The sequence below is a fragment of the Epinephelus fuscoguttatus genome, linkage group LG12 (assembly GCF_011397635.1).
Source record: "Epinephelus fuscoguttatus linkage group LG12, E.fuscoguttatus.final_Chr_v1".
NCBI lineage: Eukaryota > Metazoa > Chordata > Actinopteri > Perciformes > Serranidae > Epinephelus > Epinephelus fuscoguttatus.
The window spans coordinates 29,529,384-29,549,258 of NC_064763.1; the positions used below are offsets into that span (position 1 = coordinate 29,529,384).

Below are 19,875 nucleotides of genomic sequence, written 5' to 3' on the forward strand. Positions count from 1 at the left end.
GGACAATGGAAATCTCCAAAGAGAAACCCCCTTGATGAATCCTCATACACTCACATTAACATTTTTCATGGCATACTTGGCAGATTCATTCATGACCTTCAGATTACAGCAGGGCAACAGCACCACTCAATGGACATAAGAGAACATGACAAGGAGAACGTCACGTGTGATGTAGGCCGAAGAACATTTCCACACAGGACAATGTGTTTGTTTGAATTTTTAGATTTTTTATTTTCTTGTTTAGAAACAATTGTTCTGTTTTCTGTCACTTTGTCAGAAATAACCAAGCGTAAATCTTCCTGGTCTCAGCTATGCAGCTAGGTTTGGAGCCTCTCCCCACACAGCCGAGGGCTCACGTCAAAGTCACTCACTCTTTGTTTTCTCTCTCATACACACATATTTACACAAACACACACACACACATGCACACTCACTCACCAGCGAACAGCATCCACGCAGGATTTTGGGTGGCACTGTAGAGATATTGTATCATAGCAACACCATAGCAACGCCTACAGCCGAAACACAAAAAAAGAGCCAAGGCAGTGCCATGGCAGAGCAAGCTCTAGTCTGCTATTGCTTTAGTAGGATGGTGTGTGTCGGAGTTCACATTTCAGCATATCAATATGATAGGAAGACCCTGAAAAGCTATGATGTTCTATCTGCTGGCACAGAAAGCGTCATTTATAATTACAATACAGGCTGTATCTAAAATGCAGATACACGGGCACACACACATACACGCACACAGTTTCAAACATGCTTCCCAGAAGCAGTGAAATGGTCACATGTCTTAGACATTGTATAACATGACAGCAAAAAAAGGTGATACAACATACATCGATATAATGACAGTAATAACTTTAAAATAACATTTAGGTAAGATGAACACTGAAAATAGTGACAGAGCTAAATCAACAGTGATATCCAACACGATGTATAAAGCACATTTATGGACCCGATGAGTGTTTCCTGTTTCCTTCGTGTGCTTATGTTTTCCTGAACTAGTGCACTTTTCACACCTGACATGCAGCCATGTGGTACTGACCCTATCATTCATATTGGCGGGAATATTTCTATAGAGCACCTGGATTTATGCGTCTTTATGTGGAGGAGACTTGATCGCAATTAAGTGCGTTTTACAAATGCACATATATAAGAATATATGTTCAAATCTTTGTAGGAGCATTAGTTTACAGACGGGCAAATTAATTTTAAAAAAAGGCTTTTACAGGCATACAATGGCAATATCTGATTTTCTTAGTGTATTTTATTTAATAGATTTTGATTGACTGTGGCAAAAGCAGATCAGGGGTTAATGTGTCCCGCTTTCTCAGGTCTGCTCAATAATACGTCTGAGAGGAAAAAATTGACTGATTGAATTCACTGCCAGGCCATGTGACATTTTAAAAAGATGATAGATTTCTCAAAGTAATCAATACAAATATGGGTTTTCTCCTTTAAGTGTGAGTAACCTTTGTGCCATTTCTACACACTATAAAATCAGTTTCAGTAATATCAGATTAACGTGATAGAGACTGCAACCATCTCATGATCATGCCTTCTGGTGCTGGCTGCTTTATTAGGTCATTATGTTTTTTTTTTTTTGCAAGATATTGGATTGGTAGATGAGGATTTGGAAGAATGACCCAGAGCAATCAACCTCATTCTTTCGATAACGCGAATGGTTATGAGCCAATTATATGAAACATCAAAGGCCATTCAAAGAAAATCAAATTAGCTGTTTCATATTTGGAATTGGGAAACCGACTTTTGCTCCGTGGGGCAAAAAATGGCTCCGAAAATCATAATTTATGAGATAAATAAGTAGTGATATGATGTTCTGTGGCATTACTGAGATACATGACTAGAGATACTCCCCTCTCTGTGTGTGAATGACTGTAACTCAGTACAGTGAAGCTCAGCGTGGCGCAGCAGAGTGAAAAGACACTAAAGTCCACCGCCTGGATGATTCCCCTCCTGGATCGCTGGGTCTCAGGCCCAGCTGCTCGGACAGTGTGACCCAAGATGAAGCATGATTTCTGGGGTTCAGATCTTGGCCTCGGTGCTCGTCTGATCTGGTGGGTGAAACGAGGAGCGGATCCTTTGGGCCTCATTGATGCAAAGGTGACCAAATGCTTTGTTGTACCATTCTGGAGATCTTCCCCTGTGACAAGAGTAGCAAATAACGCACGTTAATGACTGCAGTGTTTATTAAACAATTTACTCTGAGAGCGCTTGAAGTCCGCCCACACCTGAGGTCCACTCTGGAGATGTGTGTGAGCCTGGTCCTCCCGGTCCCACAGGGCTCGAGGAGGTACTGTGACTCCAGCACAACGGCCCTCACTGCTCCCATACGTGGGCTGTCATCATGCTCGACGGACACACACACCAGCGCACAGGAGCCTTTACACAGGTCTGTACGCCATGATCTGAGGGGGCGGAGTGTCAAAAAAAGAGAAAAGCGGTGAGTTTAGTTACACATTCAATGTTAGAATCTGAGATATTGTTTAGTAACTCTTATTTATCTAGATTTCAAGCAGTACACCATCGACAAATCTGCCCTACAAAGGCTAACCACGGAAACTACGTTAAGATTGAACCTGAGGAAAATGGCAATGATTGGCAATGTTTTGGTAGAAAAGTGGTAGTGAAGTTATTGAATAGATAAAATAATTCATAAAGTAATTTTTATGCCTAAAAATCATGACCAATGATTTCACCTCTAACCCCCAAACTAAACTAAAATTATAGTTACTGCATTCTGACTTTGTATTACTTTAAATGGCAAAAATTCATTTCATTCATTCATTTTCATCTGCATATCCAGGGTCGGGTCACGGAGGCAGCAGGCCAAGCAAAGCACCCTCTCCCCAGCAATGCTTTCCAGTTCCTCCTGGGGGACCTCAAGGTGTTCCCAGGCCAGATGAGATATGTAATCCTTTCAGCGTGTTCTGGGTCTGCCCCGGGCCTCCTACCAGTGGGACATGCCCTCTAATGTCAGATGCCCGAACCACCTCAACTGACTCCTTTCAATACGACGGAGCAGCAGCTCTACTCCGAGCTCCCTCTGGATGTCCGAGCCCCTTACCCTATCTCTAAGGCTGAGCCCAGCCACCCCATGGAGGAAACTCATTTCAGCCACTTGTATCCACTATCTCATTCTTTCCGTCACTACCCAGAGCTCATGACCAGAGGCGAGGGTTGGGACATAGATGAAACAGTAAATCAAAAGCTTTGCTTCATATTTTTCAATAACGCAACAAACTGTTTCCATTTCTTACTGGATTGAATTTGTATTTGTTTCATTCATAGATGTCTGTTTTAAGTAGTGACAGAGCCAATTTTAAGCAACCTGCAAGAATTATTTGTTGTAATACTCACCTCATCAGGTTTGACCAAAATTAAGATCACTTGACATCATCATCTTCATCCCTAATCTTGCTGTGGTCATTCTCATGCTATTAATTATTTTGTCCATCATCCACATTCTCATTATTCTCATGTTCACCATTTGTCATAATACACTAACTGTGATTTTCCTAGCTCAAGTGGAATCCCCAATCTTCAAGAACCCAAGACAGATTGCAATGACTCTTCTTACTGCAGGTTGTCTTGGATTTTTGGTTGGATTTTGTAGTTTTTACACCCTAGTTTCTCTTGAATAGAACAAGATGGAACCAGAAAATATTGTCACAAGATAGAACAGATATCCAAAGCTTTAATTTCAGTCATAACTCAATTGTAGGTACTGCAGTTAGACTCTGTAGATATTTAAATATTCAAAATGTTGGTCTCAAAAACATGAGGAAACCATTAAAAATAACTCACGTGTCATTAAATGTCTTGTTTTGTCTGACAAGCAGTCCAAAACCAAAAATATACAATTTATTATAATGCAAGCTGAAGAAAAGCTGCAAATTCCCACATATAAGAACCTGGAACATTACATGTTAAGAGTTTTTGCTTGAGTTAATGACTTAGTAAAACTTGCAATTCATTTACTTTCAATGGACTCATCGTTTTAGCTCTGTTTTATACACTATTATATTTCAGAAATGTTAACTTATTCTAGGGAATGTTTGAGCAGAATATTTTGAATAATAATAGTCTTAAAATACCTGTTGTTAAGTGTGCATACTTCTTATATGCATTGATAACAAACTCAAAATCACAAAAAGCATGCAGATATTTAAACTCATATATCCTGACCTTAGTACCACAAAGTCACAGTTGGGTTGAGGCGCCATGTTGCAGCAGGAGTACTGGTACACGTCCGTCTGTTTATCCAGCGTCTCCAGAACCTTCTCCTGATGTAGTTCAGTCTGCCACAGAGGGCGCTCTCTCAGCAGTCGCTGCAGCACCTCAGTGGGAGTTGCAGGCACCTCAACACACGCTCGCCATCGCCTCAAAGGGTTGCCATCTCCCACCTTGCACACAAACAGATAATGAGTGTTACTGTAACAGTGTACAAAGGAGATTCATACATTATCTGATCATGCATAATCTGAACATCCTTTAATTGCCCTTTTTTCAGCTCACTAAACCTCTGGAGTTAACGATCAGGTTTCCACTTGAGTCGTTAATTCCCAGTATTCTCTTCTCTCTTTCCTTCTCTGCTGCCCCCTCCCAAAATACCACCATATTCCAGAACATCAACGGCCACATACCTTTTTAAATGCCAGGTCTGTGTGGTCAGTAGTTGAGCGAGACACCCAGCCTTTGCTCTTATCTCTGGCCTCTTCCAGCAGGTTCTGGACCAGCCTCTCTATGTGCGCGTGATAAGACCCCTCCTCATCCTCCTCCACCTCGTCGTCTTCCACCTCCTCCTCGTGAGCCTTGCACAGCTCGTCCAGCGGGGGCACCATCAGCTCAGCCTCCATGTAGGAGTTGCGAGACTGGGTCACCATCTCCTCTGGGATCTGGGGAAAAGCCAGAGGACGTGAGTCACATCACATCGTGCCTCAACAGCTCAGGCCTAAGTGCTACCGTCTCTAAAGCAGAAAATAGACATTGATAATTAAATTAAAAGAAAGTGCAATATGACTGGGTGTCCCCTTGCCATTTGAGCAACAGCACATACACTGACATCATTTAAAAAACATGCCAGAGCAGCTACAGTCAAGTGTAAACCCTAGCCATGGTCACCTTTATGTTTTGGAATAATGATCCTTTCCTCTGAAGGTTAAGAAGATTCAATCGTTCTTGCTCTCATAAAAACCAGATTCCACTCAAAACTGCATGGTGATCAAGTCCGTTTTTCTTTGTCCCTGAAAGCTTTTCACTGACAGCGGCGGTGTACTGTACGCACTGACAGGCTCAAGGTAATGATGATACACAGCTTTAGAAATAAGCTCATTAAACACAATTATACCGAGGCCTTGGATAATAACAACTCAGCAGGGGAAACATGACTCCACTTCAGGTAGTTATTTTTGTCTGTTAATGTCACATACTGAGACGTAGTCATACATTATTTCTTTGTCAGCACAATGAATTGTACAATTTCTGTCAGTCATTTATCAGTTTTCGCTCGTATGAAAACAATCATAAAAGTAGCAGTTAAGCCATCCTGCATGGATGATATACACGCAATCAAATCAATCTGTAAATCCTAAATCCTGACCTGAAAGAGACGCTGACACTCGGTGATCATGTGCGCCAGGCCCTGGGTGGCTGCCAGGTTCTCATTCAGGTCTTTCTGATCGGGGCGGCCTGTGGTGTACTTCCTCTGGATTGACCTTGAGGAGGATAAATCATACAGAATATGCAGGAAATAAATCATGTTAGCATTTACACTGAAGGGCAGAGGAATGCACTTGTTGAGGTATAAGGAGGTTTATACATATATAAAGCCTTGATGCAAGCTGCAGGATGAACAGCAACTAACAGTACATAAAATAACATGGGAGAAGTTTGATTTTGTCATGTTGGCAAATTACGTAGAGGCAAATGAGACACCATGATAGTAATGACAGTGGTAGAGAGAGCTGTTTTTATTTTAGCTTAAGGTGACAGTTCACCCCAAAAACTAAACATACATATTTTATGAACCTGATGAATGAAATTTGATATGGAACCATATAAGAAATCTCTCCCAGTAAAAGACATAAAATGAACCCCAAAGTTTCACCTCTGTCTAAAATGTAAAATCTCAGTAGGACTTATGCACATTGTGTCTGGCTCTGTCCTAAAATACAAGCACACTGGGTAGATATCCTACAGGATATGGGGAAAATTCTTGGTGTTGCCTAATGTATGAATCCTGTCTCTTTACCCCTGGGTCGCCCGTGTCAAGATGCTGCTGTTGGGTGTTCTAGCAGATTGTGCGATATTCTTTCACATGCTGCGAGGAAGAATATCTTTCTGTCATAGATACGTGACAAACGGACTTCTAAGGCAAACTAGCACAAGATAATCATGGAGTGTTTTCCTCTTGAATACATAAGCGGTTTGCTTCACTCCACAAAGGGACGATTCATGAAAATACTGAATCCATACCTCTGTTTCTCAAACTATACTGTGGCTTCAACACTTGCAAGCATTTTGCTTGATTGACTTATAGACGCTGCACCTGTGGATTGTACTCATTTTCCGTAACCGCTTATTCTGTTGAGGGTCGTGGGGGTGCTGGAGCCAATCCCAGCTGATACTGTGTCAGAGGCAGGGTACACCCTGGACAGGTAGCCAGACTATCACAGGACTGACACATAGAGACCGACAACCATTCACGCTCACATTCACACCTACCTATGGACAATTTAGAGTCACCAGTTAACCTGCATGTCTTTGGACTGTGGGAGGAAGCTGGAGTACCTGGAGAAAACCCAACCTGAAACAGGGAGAACATGCAAACTCGGCACAGAAGGCCTCCCCCACCCTGGGTTCAAATCCGGAAACATCTTGCTGTGAGGCAACAATGCTAACCACTGCACCTCCGTGGATTGTACCATTGTTTTAAATACATATCTAAATGTTTCATCATTTATATTCTTGATGGTTATGCAGACCAATGTTGTGTTAAGCTGTTCAATGTTGTTTGTAGAAAGAAGAAACGTCAATAAATATTCTTGAAAAAACAAACATATTTTTCCTCTCAGCTGGAGTGCTATTTATGAATCTAGATTTTTTCGTGTGAGTTGCAGAGTGTCGGAGGTACCAACTGTAGAGACGTCTGCCTTCGATCAAATGTCATTTAGTTCCATTATATTGTAGAGAAGGCAGACAACTCTATAGCTGATGTCTCCAACACTCAGCAGCTCACACCAAAGCAATCTAGACTGCACTGGCTGCCAATCAGGGCTTTTGATGTGTAACACTCTTGTAATACCCACATGTGAATAGCGACACTAGGTTCCCACGTCAATGTTTTTTTTTAAAAATTGAATTAAATTAAATTATATTTTTAATTTCTTTGCCTTTTTATTAGGAAATTGGTGCATTTTACATACTGATACAGTCAATAAAAAATACATTCATAACCCTTTTGTATAGGCCCAGTTGAATATTGCCATAATAATGTGAGGTTATCACAAAATTCCACAGCACACCTGGACTGATAAACAGCACTACAGGGAAGAGGAAAAATATGTATTTTTGAATTTGGGGTGAACTCTTCCTTTAATGACAATTTGCCTCTATTTATAGTAATGAACACATAAAAATGTTTAAAAAGGAAGAAGAAGAGGAGTAACGTAAATAATGTGGCATCAAATTGTATCTTAAATTACATACTCAGGATATAATCTTCTTTTAGACCCCACTTTGTAATTTATTTTGCACTGCCAAGGCTATTTTCCCTAAATTAATAACATGCAAAGTTTCATTAATCAAGTCTTTGCAGGCCGGTGTAGCTGGGTCAAGGGCGTTTTTCTCTGTTAGCATCAGTGTGTTTATCTATTGGTGAACGCACCTTGGTGACAGTGTCTCGTTTTTCAGTATGCTGAGGTGGAAGAGCGAAGGTCCCAGACAAACAGCCAGGTTCATCGGCGTCATCTGGTTCTCCTCTACCAGGGAAGTGACGTCATGCAGGAAGCAGAGCAACGTCTGCAGGACCTCCCTGTTTTCATCTGGCATCAGCAAAATGGCCGCTCTGACGGCCTGTAATCTCTGCTCCTTTGGGACATCTGAAGGAGAAAGAAAAGAGGAAGTGAGGAGAAATGATGGATGACAGACTACGTTCTTCTTATCGCACATGAGCACATTTCATAGACAAAAATCATGCATACAGTAAATAGGTTGAAATGAACTTTTTATGTCAAACACTGTCTGTGTTAGATTTGACAACTGGTGTCCAGAAAGTGATACATCCCATGATAATAATTTTAAAAAATCACATCTGTGGTAACTTGAAACAGATGACACACAGTTTGCTGACTGGCCAGCTGAACAATTAAAACCATTTACAGTCACATCCTCCGAGGCAGATGACTTCAGCTGCGACAACACGTTACAGCATTTACAGCCCTGAGGCGACTTACACTGGTAAATATGCAGGAAGGTTTCCCCCAGCTTGCTTGTTAGCAGAGGCTCCGGCAAGTCTCTGAAGAACTGTTTGACCATGTCGGCCACGTCGTAAGCGGACTGGTCCTCGTAGCTCACGGAGTCGGGGGACATCTCACACTGCTGCCTCAGAGCCTGGATACGAGACTTCACGCCAGATTTGCGGAACAATCCCACCTGAGACAGGAAGGGAAGAAGAGTCAGCCGAAACCAACAAGGATGATGGAAGACAAACAAAGTATCATAATAGGGAAGTACTCGAGTAAATGTACTTGATTACATTCCACTGCTGAGTAGCACTATGGTCAGAGGAAATGCACACACTCTTGTAAATACTGTTTTCCTGTCTCACCTGGTCCAGACAGTGAGTTCTGAGGTGGCTGAGGGCCTGCTGTAAACACAGAGGGAGCGGAAAGCCACAGCGCTGGACATGGATGATGAGGGGAACACCAAACACACTCTTCTCTTTGTAGTCTGGCACCTTCATACGCTTCATAAACTTGGGCACAGACCTGGGAGCGACAGACAGAAAACAATTAGGGAAGTGTGTGGGAGAAAGAGCGGCCTGTGCTTTCATTATCTCTCTCTTCACGTACGTGCTGGTCAACAAAATTTTCCTCTTGGGCGTAATAAAAACTAACAGGAGTGATCGTTAGCAGCACAAGGATGTGCTTGTGTTTGCGGGTCATGGCAACTGTTGGCTTGTGGTGTGCAGCTGAGAATCTAAGGGACCCCTTAAATGTTTGGTATTTCACCCAAGGGCAGTGCCTTACGTCCTGCATCACAGTGTTGTGTGCCTGATGTGCGTTGTCGTCGGCTAGTGTTGGGTCGTCTCATCACATTTTGGAAAAGCTATCAAAACTGCAACCTAAAAAATTAAACCTAATCTTTGCCTTGACATCAAGATTAAACCTGTAAGAGACCTCACGCCTAACTGTAACTTTAAACTGAGATGATTTAATCATTTTTGTGATCACTGATTTACAAACATACACTTAGATTTTTGCTCCTTGTATTGCTGGCATGGCTGCAACCACAACTAATGTTAAAATTCCCTGCAGATTTTCAAATGACTTTTACCTGACAGCCGATTAATTCTCAATTTGACCATCACAAGGTTATGCTAAAAAATATGTGCCACTAAATAGTGCTAAAATATATTGAAATTAGATGGACTAAATTATGTCCAACAAAAAAACTCTACTCAGATGCCGAGGCTCTTTATTCTAGTATTGATGTAGTATCTTACATTAACAGATGAATGAATGCACAGAATGCAGCACAAAGTGCTTCACAATTCAGCAGCAGAGACAAACAGCAAAGAAATAAAACCATAAATTAATCAATCAATAATTAATCAAGTAATTAAAATATTAAAACAGAGAACTGTTAGTTATAGGCTATATTAAAAAGATATGTTTTGAGTCGTCGTTTAAAACTGTCCACTGAGCCTAATACTTAAAGGCAAGGTGATCCATATTTTTGGGGCGTAGCAGCCAAAAGAAGCATCCCCAAAGCTTTTTGTAGTGACATTAGGAACAGTAATAAGAGCAGCTGTGGAGGATCTCAGGGTTCGTGGAGGGACATAAAGTGATAGGGAGTCTATTATATAGGAGCGGGCAATGCCATTAAGAGCCTTAAAAACCAATAGAAGGGTTTTCAAATCAATTCTAAAAGATATCTGGAGCCAGTGTAGGTTACGTAAAACTGGAGCTCTATGGTTTCTTTTTCGTTTTTGTTAAAACCCTGGCAGCAGCATTCTGAATGGTCTGTAGTTTTGCAATGGCAGTTTTAGGTAGGCGTAGTGTGTAGGGCATTAGAATAGTCACAACGACTGGAAACAAAAGCATGAAAAAGCTTCTCAGCATCTTGATGTTGCACCTTAGCTATATGGCGTGAATGATAAAATGCCAGTTTCGTTAATGAATTAAAATGAGCTTTAAAATTGAGATCAGAATCTAAAATGACACTGAGGTTTCTTACATGAGGTCATGTCTGTATATTGTATGCGTGTATTATTCAGTCTAGTTTGTCTAAGCTTTCTAAGCTTTAGAAATAAAACTAGCCCAGACTTTGCAACTCAGTCAAACTTCCATTCACTTACTTTCATCAGAACAAAAAAAATCAGGATTGTTGCTCTGTATTTTGACAAAGGTGCACACAGGTTACTATACTAAGTGTGAAAATGCACTCAGAGCACGGGCTGAGACGGAGCTTGCTGAAACATGCGCTGCAAAACTACGCCCACGTGGGTGAAATACCAAGTTTGAAGGAAGTCCCGAGAATCTAAGTCCAGTTTTTGATCAGTGAGGTCTTTAGTCCTGCGCAAACCCATTGTAACAGCCAGTATCAGTGTGGTAGATAACGCTGATAGGATGGCTTTGTGTGAAGGTGCATATGGTCCTGCTGTTTCAGCTGTGACTTAGATAAACTGAAGGAAGCACTAACAATAACAGAGGCTTTTCAAAAACGTGTCACACACATACAGCACGAATTTTCCTTAGCTGGCATGGAACAAGAGTGAGAGTCTGAACCAGAGGTTGAAAATATTTTCAGACACTATCCATGCCTAAATTTCCCCACATTGCAGCTTTTAAATTCCCTTAATAATAAATTAATGCAAACAATAAGAGCTAATAGCCACCATGTAGAGAGTGTGTACCCACCATGTCCATCCATGTTTATTAGACATTGAGTATTTCTCCATGATGGCGGTGAGGCGGAGCAAAGAGAACTTCTGCAGCAGGCTGAGCTGGCCCGCTGATTGGTTACTGATCTGCAGTGAAGACGCCGGCTGGTTGAGATGATCAGAGGTTCTGAAACTGGGCCATCGTAGACTGGGACAGGGGAGAAAATGCCAGTAAAGAATGAGACAGAGTGATTCAGACGATGTAAAGGCATTACTAAACGAATTTAAAGCATAATTACAACTTGGGTGTTATTATCATTGTTTTGGCCACATTTCCTGTCTGTAATAATAACATACCGTGGTCTTGTCAGTGAGGCCCCGACTCCAGAGTCCCGCCTCTCCCGACTGGTTCCTGTCGAATCAGTGTCATTTAAGGAGACCCCATCTCTCTCGCCTTCGCTGGGAGTGGTCCTGCCCTCCCCTTCCTCCTCCCCCTCCCCTGTCTCACCCTCAGGCAGCACACTGCGGCTCCAGTGGTCCACTATTTGCTGCAGACCGCTGACATGCTGGATGATGTCATCTAAGTGAGGGAACAGATTGTCCTCTTTCTCTAAGTCCAGCAGGTCTCCCGTGCTGGCGTAAAGGTGGGAGCCCGGGACGTTGTCATAAACACTCACCCTGCTGCCCCGTGGAGCTCCAGGACAGGGGGGCTTGGACAGAGGTTTACCAGACCAGGGCTCACCTAGGCCATTGTTGGGTTGAGAAGTGTGGCCCCGTGTCTTGGGGCCATTGTTCTCGTCACCGGGGGAAGGCGCCAGGCTCTCTATGGATAGAGCTTTTGGAAAGGTGCCTGGTTTATGGTCTTTGGGGACGGTGATGAGGAGGTTTTCATATGAGCGAAACTGGTTTCTGCCAAACTGGTTCTGTCCCTCAGTCCTCTTACCTTGAGAAGGCAGCACCATGTCCTCCAGATACATGCTGCTTCTCTTGTTGGCAGTGCGGTGTTTTGTACATGCGGGCTCCTTCACTCTGGGCACCACTGTCTCACTGCTGGGGCTCACACTCACCGTGGATTGGTCTTCGCAGTCATTGGTAAGGGGGACAGAGGAGGTTTCACCATCAGTTTGGTAGTTGTTTTGAGTGCTTTGTTCTAGTTGGCTGATGGGAGTACACTGAAGCACCTGCAGTGCGTGAGGCTCCTCGCCCTGTAACACCGGCTCACTGATGACCAGCGGCGGTCTGCGATTTGAGCTTTTCCGCCTCGTCGACGGCCCCCAAGTGCGCATTATTTCCATGCGACGCAAAAACTCTTTGGCTTTACTCCGCCCCCCTTGCCCGTGGCGGCTGCTCTTGATTGGCAGGGAGTTGTAGTGTGGAAGATCCCTGGGTGGTTGGTAGGAGGCGGACAGAGATGCCATAGATATCGAGTCAGGCATGGCAGAGGCGGAGTCCTCACTGTGCAGCGAGGAGATTTCAGTGATCTCCTGCTCACTCAGGTCCGTCAGCATGCTCTCACTGCTCACTGTGCTGTGTAGCAGACCCTCCCCCTGACCTGTCGGGCTGCTCTCATTGGTGCTGTCCAACAGGAAGTCTTGGAGGCGAGACCAACGTCGGCTGCTCCACTCAAACGTCCACCTTTTACTGATGGCCAACGGGTCATCTTCATCAGAGTCATCACCCTGTGGAGCCATAAAAGAAGGGTTTGTAAATGCGTCCATCATCATCAATTCTACGTGTGAACAGAAATATCTGAACATGAGCATTAGTTGACACCACAGCTGGATTTCATCTGTCATATGTGTCTTATGCTGTTCTATGATGGGGGAACATTTGCCATGGTGTCAGCTACTCCTCATTTATCCAGTTTGAATGACAGAATTTTCAGCAGCCTTAAATCAACTGGACCAAATGCAAACACACTCCAGTTAAAGGGACAGCTCACTCAAAAATGAAAAATATTTTCTTTTCTTAACCTGTAGTGCAGTTTATCAGTCTGGACTGTTTTTTGATGTGAGTTGCTGAGCGTTGAGGATATCGTCCATAGAGATGTCTACCTTCTCTCCAATATAATGGAATGATGGCACTCAGCTTGTGGTGCTCAAAGCACCAAAAATACATTTGAAAAATTCAAGAGCAATGTCTCTTTCCAGAAGTCATGACCCATTTAGTCAAGATCATCCACACTCCTTGTTGTGAGTAGTTTCATGCAGGAACTATTTTCTTTCTCCTGAACAGTTAGCAGATGTCGTTTCAGAGTTAAAAGGGTTTTTTCGGGGAGTTTTTCCTTATCCGCTGTGAGGGTCCAAAGGACAGAGGGATGTTGTATGCTGTAAAGCCCTGTGAGGCAAATTGTGATTTGTGATATTGGGCTTTATAAATAAAATTGATTGACTGATTGATTGATTGATCAGAATTAGAATTCTTGCCAAGTAGTTTTTCACAAGAAATCCCTTATATATGAAAAACGTCTCTTTCTTTCAGAAGGAAGTGTACATCTACTGCTAGCTCACCTAGCACCACTGAGCTAGCTAATGTTACAGATCAGCCGGGAAAGACACCACTAATGTTTACATGTCATACTGTCCCAAGCAGGAGCCTCTCCTCCATGAGTAGATGCACACTTCCTCCTGTGCAGTGATACATTTGGCGGGTGTAGTTCAGCAGAGAGAAAATAGTTCCTTGGACTTAATCATGAACATTCTGTATTAAGCATACAGTCTGGGACTTGTAAAACCAACTACCCCAGCTCTAACACTTCACAAACACATTCATATGCAACTGATTTATCATTCATACTGGTAACCTCACCTTACTGTGAGCCAGTCTTTATATATGAACCTTACTGTTATCTAGTTTAAATTCAGTCTTAAATTTGCTTTATATTCTTTTTAACATTTGTGATATATTGCTTTCTACTTTATGTTAGTACTTGTATATTGCATGCTTGTATCTGCACTCTTCTAACTTTGCACAGCAATTACCAACCCATCCTACACAAAACTGCTCATATCAAGGTCTGTGGATTATCTTGAGTAAGCAATTCACGATTTCTGGACATTGCAAGTCGTTGCTGTTGAGGTTTTCAAATGTATTTTTTGGCACCAAGAGCCGAGTGCCATCTAGTTCCATTATATTCAAGAGAAGGCAGGCATTTCTACAACTGATATCTCCAACACCCGGCAACTCACACCTGAACAATCTAGACTGATTGATAGCACGACAGGTAAGATGAAAAATATGGATTTTGGATTTGGGGGTGAACCGTCCCTTTAAGTGTGAACATCAACGTCAAATGGTGAATCTCCTTTCAGGAAGACAGTATCACATTTTCAGATGTACACTGACCAGGCAAATAACTGACCAGCTAGACACAGATTCACTGACAAGTAATAAACAAAATTCAAACTGCGAAACCCTCCACAGAGATACTGTGGGAACATGTTTCTATTTCGTGACAGCTGACAAAGCATCAGCAAAACACTAACAAAGAGTTTGTCAAAATGTTGGCTCACAGTGAAAAGAATTTGTCTTACTTTCTTCTTGGGGTGGCTGACATCCAGTTTCATGGAGGCACACTTGTTCAGAGTATTTAGACGCCTGCAACACAAACACAGTCAGTTAAACGAGCTGGGGCTGGTAGGTTGGATATGTTCAGTCTGTTGCTGTGTGTTTCTGTCTGGACCGTAACACTATCTCACTCCCTCTGCCACTCTCTCCCTTTACTTCTGATGGTTTCAATCCCTTTCTCCCAGCCCTCTCCTTCTCTGTCATCGCTCCTCTAGGACTGATCCCCACCCTCAACAAGCACATCTCCCCTGAAACCCAGCTGGCTCCTCCTCTCCACTTCCCTCCCTCCTCCCTTCATCTGTCACCCATCCCCACCCCCTCCCACTTCTATAATCTGGAGCGCAGCTGGGGGCAAACCTCCTCACCAAAAAGTCCCTCCCTCCCCACCCACCCTCCTTCTCTCTGCACCCCAGTGGATGTGAGCAGCGGCTGGTTAGGAGGGTGGTGTCTGTGTTGGTGCCTTTCAAGATGGGATCATTACAACATGTTTTGGGGCTTGTGACCTCTGTCATTTAAAAGATTTCAGCCTCTAATAGCACACTGAGAAATCCTCTTTTGTTCACTGTTTACTTTCCCTGTCCTCTCATACAAAGTGGCAGACAAGGGATTGTTTGTGGCTACATATAAACCAGAAAAAAATACCGATATGAAACAGCAAGCTGTCATAGCAAGTGTCTCTCTTGCTTTGAGTAAACATCCAAGTTAGAAAATATAAGGAAGGAACCGCTGTTGTCTCCACGCCCTGTGTCTCTGCTGCAGGATGGTGCAAACACTTTTTCCTGGTTGAATATATCCACACAGATTTTGAAGTGTATGCTCAACACACTATGTAGTCTTCAAACATATAGGAATACATGTAAAATCTATTATTTATGTATCATCTAAAATTTATACAATCCTGGGAATAAGGGCAATGTAAAGAGCGACAAGAGGGAGCTTGTGTCTAACAGCTCTTGAGACATTCTCAGGGAGTCCTGATGTGTTTTCTCTCACAATATAGCTTTTAGAAAATGGGAATCACTAACGCTATAATTACCACACCCTCCTCTCCCATAGGAAGTGGAGGTGAACTGACAAGAGGAGAAAAGGTAAGGGTTAGGCTGGTGCAAGCGGGGAAAACTTCAGTGAGAAAGGAGGAATGGGAGATGTGAAACAAAAACATCATAGAGGTGTGCAAAGGGACTTAAAATACACACTCAAAGCCATCTGGTAGAAAAAACTGGCATCCCCTCACTGCTTCCCCATCACCCTCAGCCCCCCCTTTATGCCCCCTGAGGGTCTCTGCTCTTTGAATGGGAGATCAGAGCGTGGCAGAGGGGAGGGGAGGAGACCAGATCAAAGACTAGGGAGCCTGAGTGGGAGACAGGGACAGGGAGGTCATTAGGGGTCGGGGTCAGACATCTAATGATTAGCGGTCAGCACCAGGCTGCAGGGACAGGTACAGGACGGGGTAACGGGGGGGGGCGAGAAGTGATTTTGTGCACACCAGAGAGTGAAGTTTACATATGTGTTTGCCCTCACCGACATAGAGGCTCCACCAGATCCCGGTCCAAAAAGTCGTGGTCCCTTTTAACTGAGGAAATGTCGATTGGAAACTGGGAATCTGTGAGAAAACAGGAAGAAGACAACAAGGGACAGAGAGTTCTGTTAGTTAATGACTGACAGGAGACCGCAGTTTTCTTTGCCAGTTAACCGTTAATGAAGTCTGTGAAGTACGGCACAACCGCTGTTAACACCTGTCATCTGTATATGAAGTTTACAGAACACACACACATGCGCACACACTTTTAAACCCCCCAAATAGCTTGAATTCCACACAATGCCAAAATGACTCAAGCTTTTTATTTTGGTGATTCTCTGTGTGTGGTGGCAGACTGCAGGCATCATGTGCACCCGGGAGCAGCCACAGAGTCCCAGAGGCCGACATCCATAACCCCACATTACTGGAGCTCACAGCGGTTCTCAGAGAAGCGCAGTGTGTGTGTGTTTGTGTGTGTGTGTGTGCTGCTAAAGCAAGACTTGGGATTTTAAGAGCTACTTCTTAGATTACTGGGGCCACTTCCTGTTTGTGCCTCAACTGTATAAAGAGACCCGATGATCATCACATAAATGACCGCTTGCAGGCTTTCCAGAGAGCTGCAAAGAGGGCAAGACGGACGCAAGGAGAAGGAAAAGACCTGATAAAAAGATAGATGGACAGACAGACAGACAGACAGAAAAAGATGGTTCAAAAAACTGCAGGCTGAAGAAAGGTGGAAGAAAGATGAGAGAAAAAGAAGCTATGAGAGTCCCAGCAGTGATAACAAGGCCTTTCCCATGACCCCTCCCTCTGGACAGGAACTGAAGCCTGGAAATAGAACGCAGAGGCCCAGAAGATGAGGATACGAGGATGGAGGGATGGCAGAAAAAGAGAAAAACAGAGATGATGGAAAAACTAAGAGAGAGAGAGAAAATCAGACGCAGGATTAAACAAAAGGGGGGATCTGAAGGGGAAGTCTTTGTGTAAAAAAGGCAGCTGGGTAAATGCTGGGCTTTGGCTACTGTGTGTGTTCATGTGTGTGTGTGTGTGTGTGTGTGTGTTACCTTCATAGAGCTGGGCGTACTGTGGAAATCCCGCTGCTCTAAGCCAATCGCAAGCCTCCTTAGCCTCAATCTCTGTAAAGAAAAAAGAGTAGAGGCTTGTTGAGTTCACACATCAACCATCAACACATTGATTATATTGACTGTGGGGCATTTATGGGTCTGCCCTGAAATACGAAAACTCAAAACACATCAAAACACAACATTTTCTATGGAGGAACATTTCTGATTTCCAGCGGACTGATGTCTTATATGCCCAACTTGATGTGCAGTGTTAATAATTCATAAATAAAGATGGACATAAAGAGCACAACACCGTGTTTGTCTGTTTTCCCTATTCCAGCATTTTTAAGCCCGTAGTGGAGGGACCTCTCAGAGAATTCAATTTTCCTCTGGGAATACACTGGAATGATGTGATCGGAAAAGCTGGAAATGAGCCAGCGAGGGACAAAGGAAACAGTTTACACAGTTTAACATTATAACATCCTGTACTTTCAGATGACATCCAGATAAACCAACAGTCAGATTTCAGCTGTTAATGCATATAAATTTAACAGGCCTTACACATGGCACCACACCCCATTAGGTGCTGCTGCCAGCACCGCGAGATGTTTTACAGGCATTTGTTTTACTACTTTTTCCGCCAGCATACTGTATGTATTGCTCACACTGCTAAACTGGCAGCTCTGGGCTGTTCATGTATGTGTGTGTGGGTGAGTGTGTGTATGTTTTCTTTATGAGCACATGCTGATTAAACTCCTCTGCAGAGTTTTGTGCTGACAAAAGCATTTGAATGATGTTGGTGCCAGCGATCATGTGAATTTTGCTCAAATGTTATGTTAAAAATACAGCAATGTAAAAGATATGACACATATAAAGAGACACAAATGCATACACACGAAGGCGTAAATTTCAGGGGGAACACAGGGGACAAGTCCCCCTCGATATTTAGAACATGTGCATTTGTTGTCCCCAATAAAAAAAAAATCAAGGTGTAAAAAAAAACAGCCACAGCTTGATCTTATCTTGACGAAAACTCTGTCTGTCTGTGTGTGTCTGTTCTACGTTTTTCTCCTCACTGACTAGGTCAATCCATGTCAAATTTATATAGATTTTCCGCCATTTTGAATTTTTTGAAAAACACTTAAAAATCGATCTCTTCCTAGGAAGTTTGACCGATCTGCATGAAACTGGGTGAACACAATCTAGGGACCAATATCTAAATTTCCCTCTTGGCAAAAGCTGGAAAACTTATTAAAACTGAGCTCCTATAAGGCAATGAATATTGTGGAGGGCGTGGCTCATCACATAAAGGTGTATAACATCTCAAGGGTTTCACCGATCACCACGCAACTTTGTAGGCATATGACCACACATAATCTGAGGGGACCCCTCCATTATTGACCCCATCAAACAAAATGGGGGCGCTAGAGAGCTAATTTCTTATCTAGGCCTAACTGCCATATCGATTTTTACTAAACTTGGTAGATATGTAGAACAGGACGCCTCAAGGTGACTGGAGAAATTTAACTCTAATTGGCAACTGGGTGGCGCTATAACAACAGAAAAATGCTTAAAAATGGCGAAAATGCGACTGATCGCTGTGGCCCCCCCTGTGGCCGAATGTTTTTTTTTTTTTTTCTAATCTTTGGTATGACTAAGTCATGGTATGGTATGCTGTACTCAATGGGTATGGACTAGTGCATAAAAAAATCACCATAGTGCAGAGAATTGCATGTCTGATGCTCAAAATTTTCAAGCGGAGGACCCCAAAACCTCTGTTTCATACATGTCCTCGCCTCAAGTGTTCAAACAAACACACACACACACACACACACACACACACACACACACACACACACACACACACAAGGGTTACTATGTGAAAGAAAGAAAGTGGGAAGCTTAGGGTTTGTAAGAAGACATCTTGTAGACACTCAAAACAATATCAAACTAAGTAAATTATAAATAGTTAAGGGTGGAGGGCCATTACAAGACAAACTAAGACAAGTTTTAAGGATCAAAATAACAAACTCCCACAGTTACTGAATATAATACATTATTTCAGTCTCATCGACAAACCAAAACCACATCTAATTATCAAATTTAAATTTAAAAAGTCCTCCCTTACTGTTACCACCCAGCTGTTTTTTCCAAAATATATATTATTACTATTTTTATTAATTATTATTTGCACATACACACACAATCATACACATAATGACGCATGCCATATTCACAAATTTCCCCAAATAACTGCAACTGCAAGATGTTTATTCAAGAATTATTATAACATTTTTTTTGTTTGTCATGTTCTACACATAAATGTATTATGTCAAGCTCTGTATATCATCTTGATTTTTTTTTTTTTTTTTTTTTTGTCTGTCCTTGGGTATATTTCCCACCTTCCTATCACTGTTGTACCTGTAAAGTCACTACTGTTTTGTTTCTTGCACCAATCAAAAAAAGAAAAGCCACCAACATTATTTATGCACCACGCTGCATTCTGCAGTCACTGCCTTTAACCCATACCTCCTTAAAAACCCCACTCATTCACTCTCACTTGTCTTGTTCACTGATTCAGAGGTGCTGGCATT

General features: G+C 42.7%; 1 protein-coding gene across 5 annotated transcripts in view; it reads right to left on the reverse strand.

The window, feature by feature from the left end:
* Positions 1 to 206: 206 nt before the first annotated feature.
* Positions 207 to 19,875, reverse strand: part of LOC125898237 (stAR-related lipid transfer protein 13-like) — a 72,253-nt gene continuing 52,584 nt past the window's right edge. For all 5 annotated transcript variants that reach the window (XM_049591984.1, XM_049591985.1, XM_049591986.1 and 2 more), the window contains 13 exons: positions 17,282 to 17,353; positions 16,220 to 16,301; positions 14,665 to 14,728; positions 11,489 to 12,810; positions 11,169 to 11,339; positions 8,855 to 9,014; positions 8,481 to 8,679; positions 7,913 to 8,126; positions 5,627 to 5,741; positions 4,671 to 4,922; positions 4,213 to 4,430; positions 2,256 to 2,432; positions 207 to 2,167 (listed from right to left, as the gene is read on the reverse strand). In XM_049591984.1, the coding sequence (XP_049447941.1) occupies positions 2,050 to 2,167; positions 2,256 to 2,432; positions 4,213 to 4,430; positions 4,671 to 4,922; positions 5,627 to 5,741; positions 7,913 to 8,126; positions 8,481 to 8,679; positions 8,855 to 9,014; positions 11,169 to 11,339; positions 11,489 to 12,810; positions 14,665 to 14,728; positions 16,220 to 16,301; positions 17,282 to 17,353 (3,164 nt within the window). In that variant the 3' untranslated portion in view covers positions 207 to 2,049. The remainder of the gene's footprint in view (positions 2,168 to 2,255; positions 2,433 to 4,212; positions 4,431 to 4,670; positions 4,923 to 5,626; positions 5,742 to 7,912; positions 8,127 to 8,480; positions 8,680 to 8,854; positions 9,015 to 11,168; positions 11,340 to 11,488; positions 12,811 to 14,664; positions 14,729 to 16,219; positions 16,302 to 17,281; positions 17,354 to 19,875) is intronic.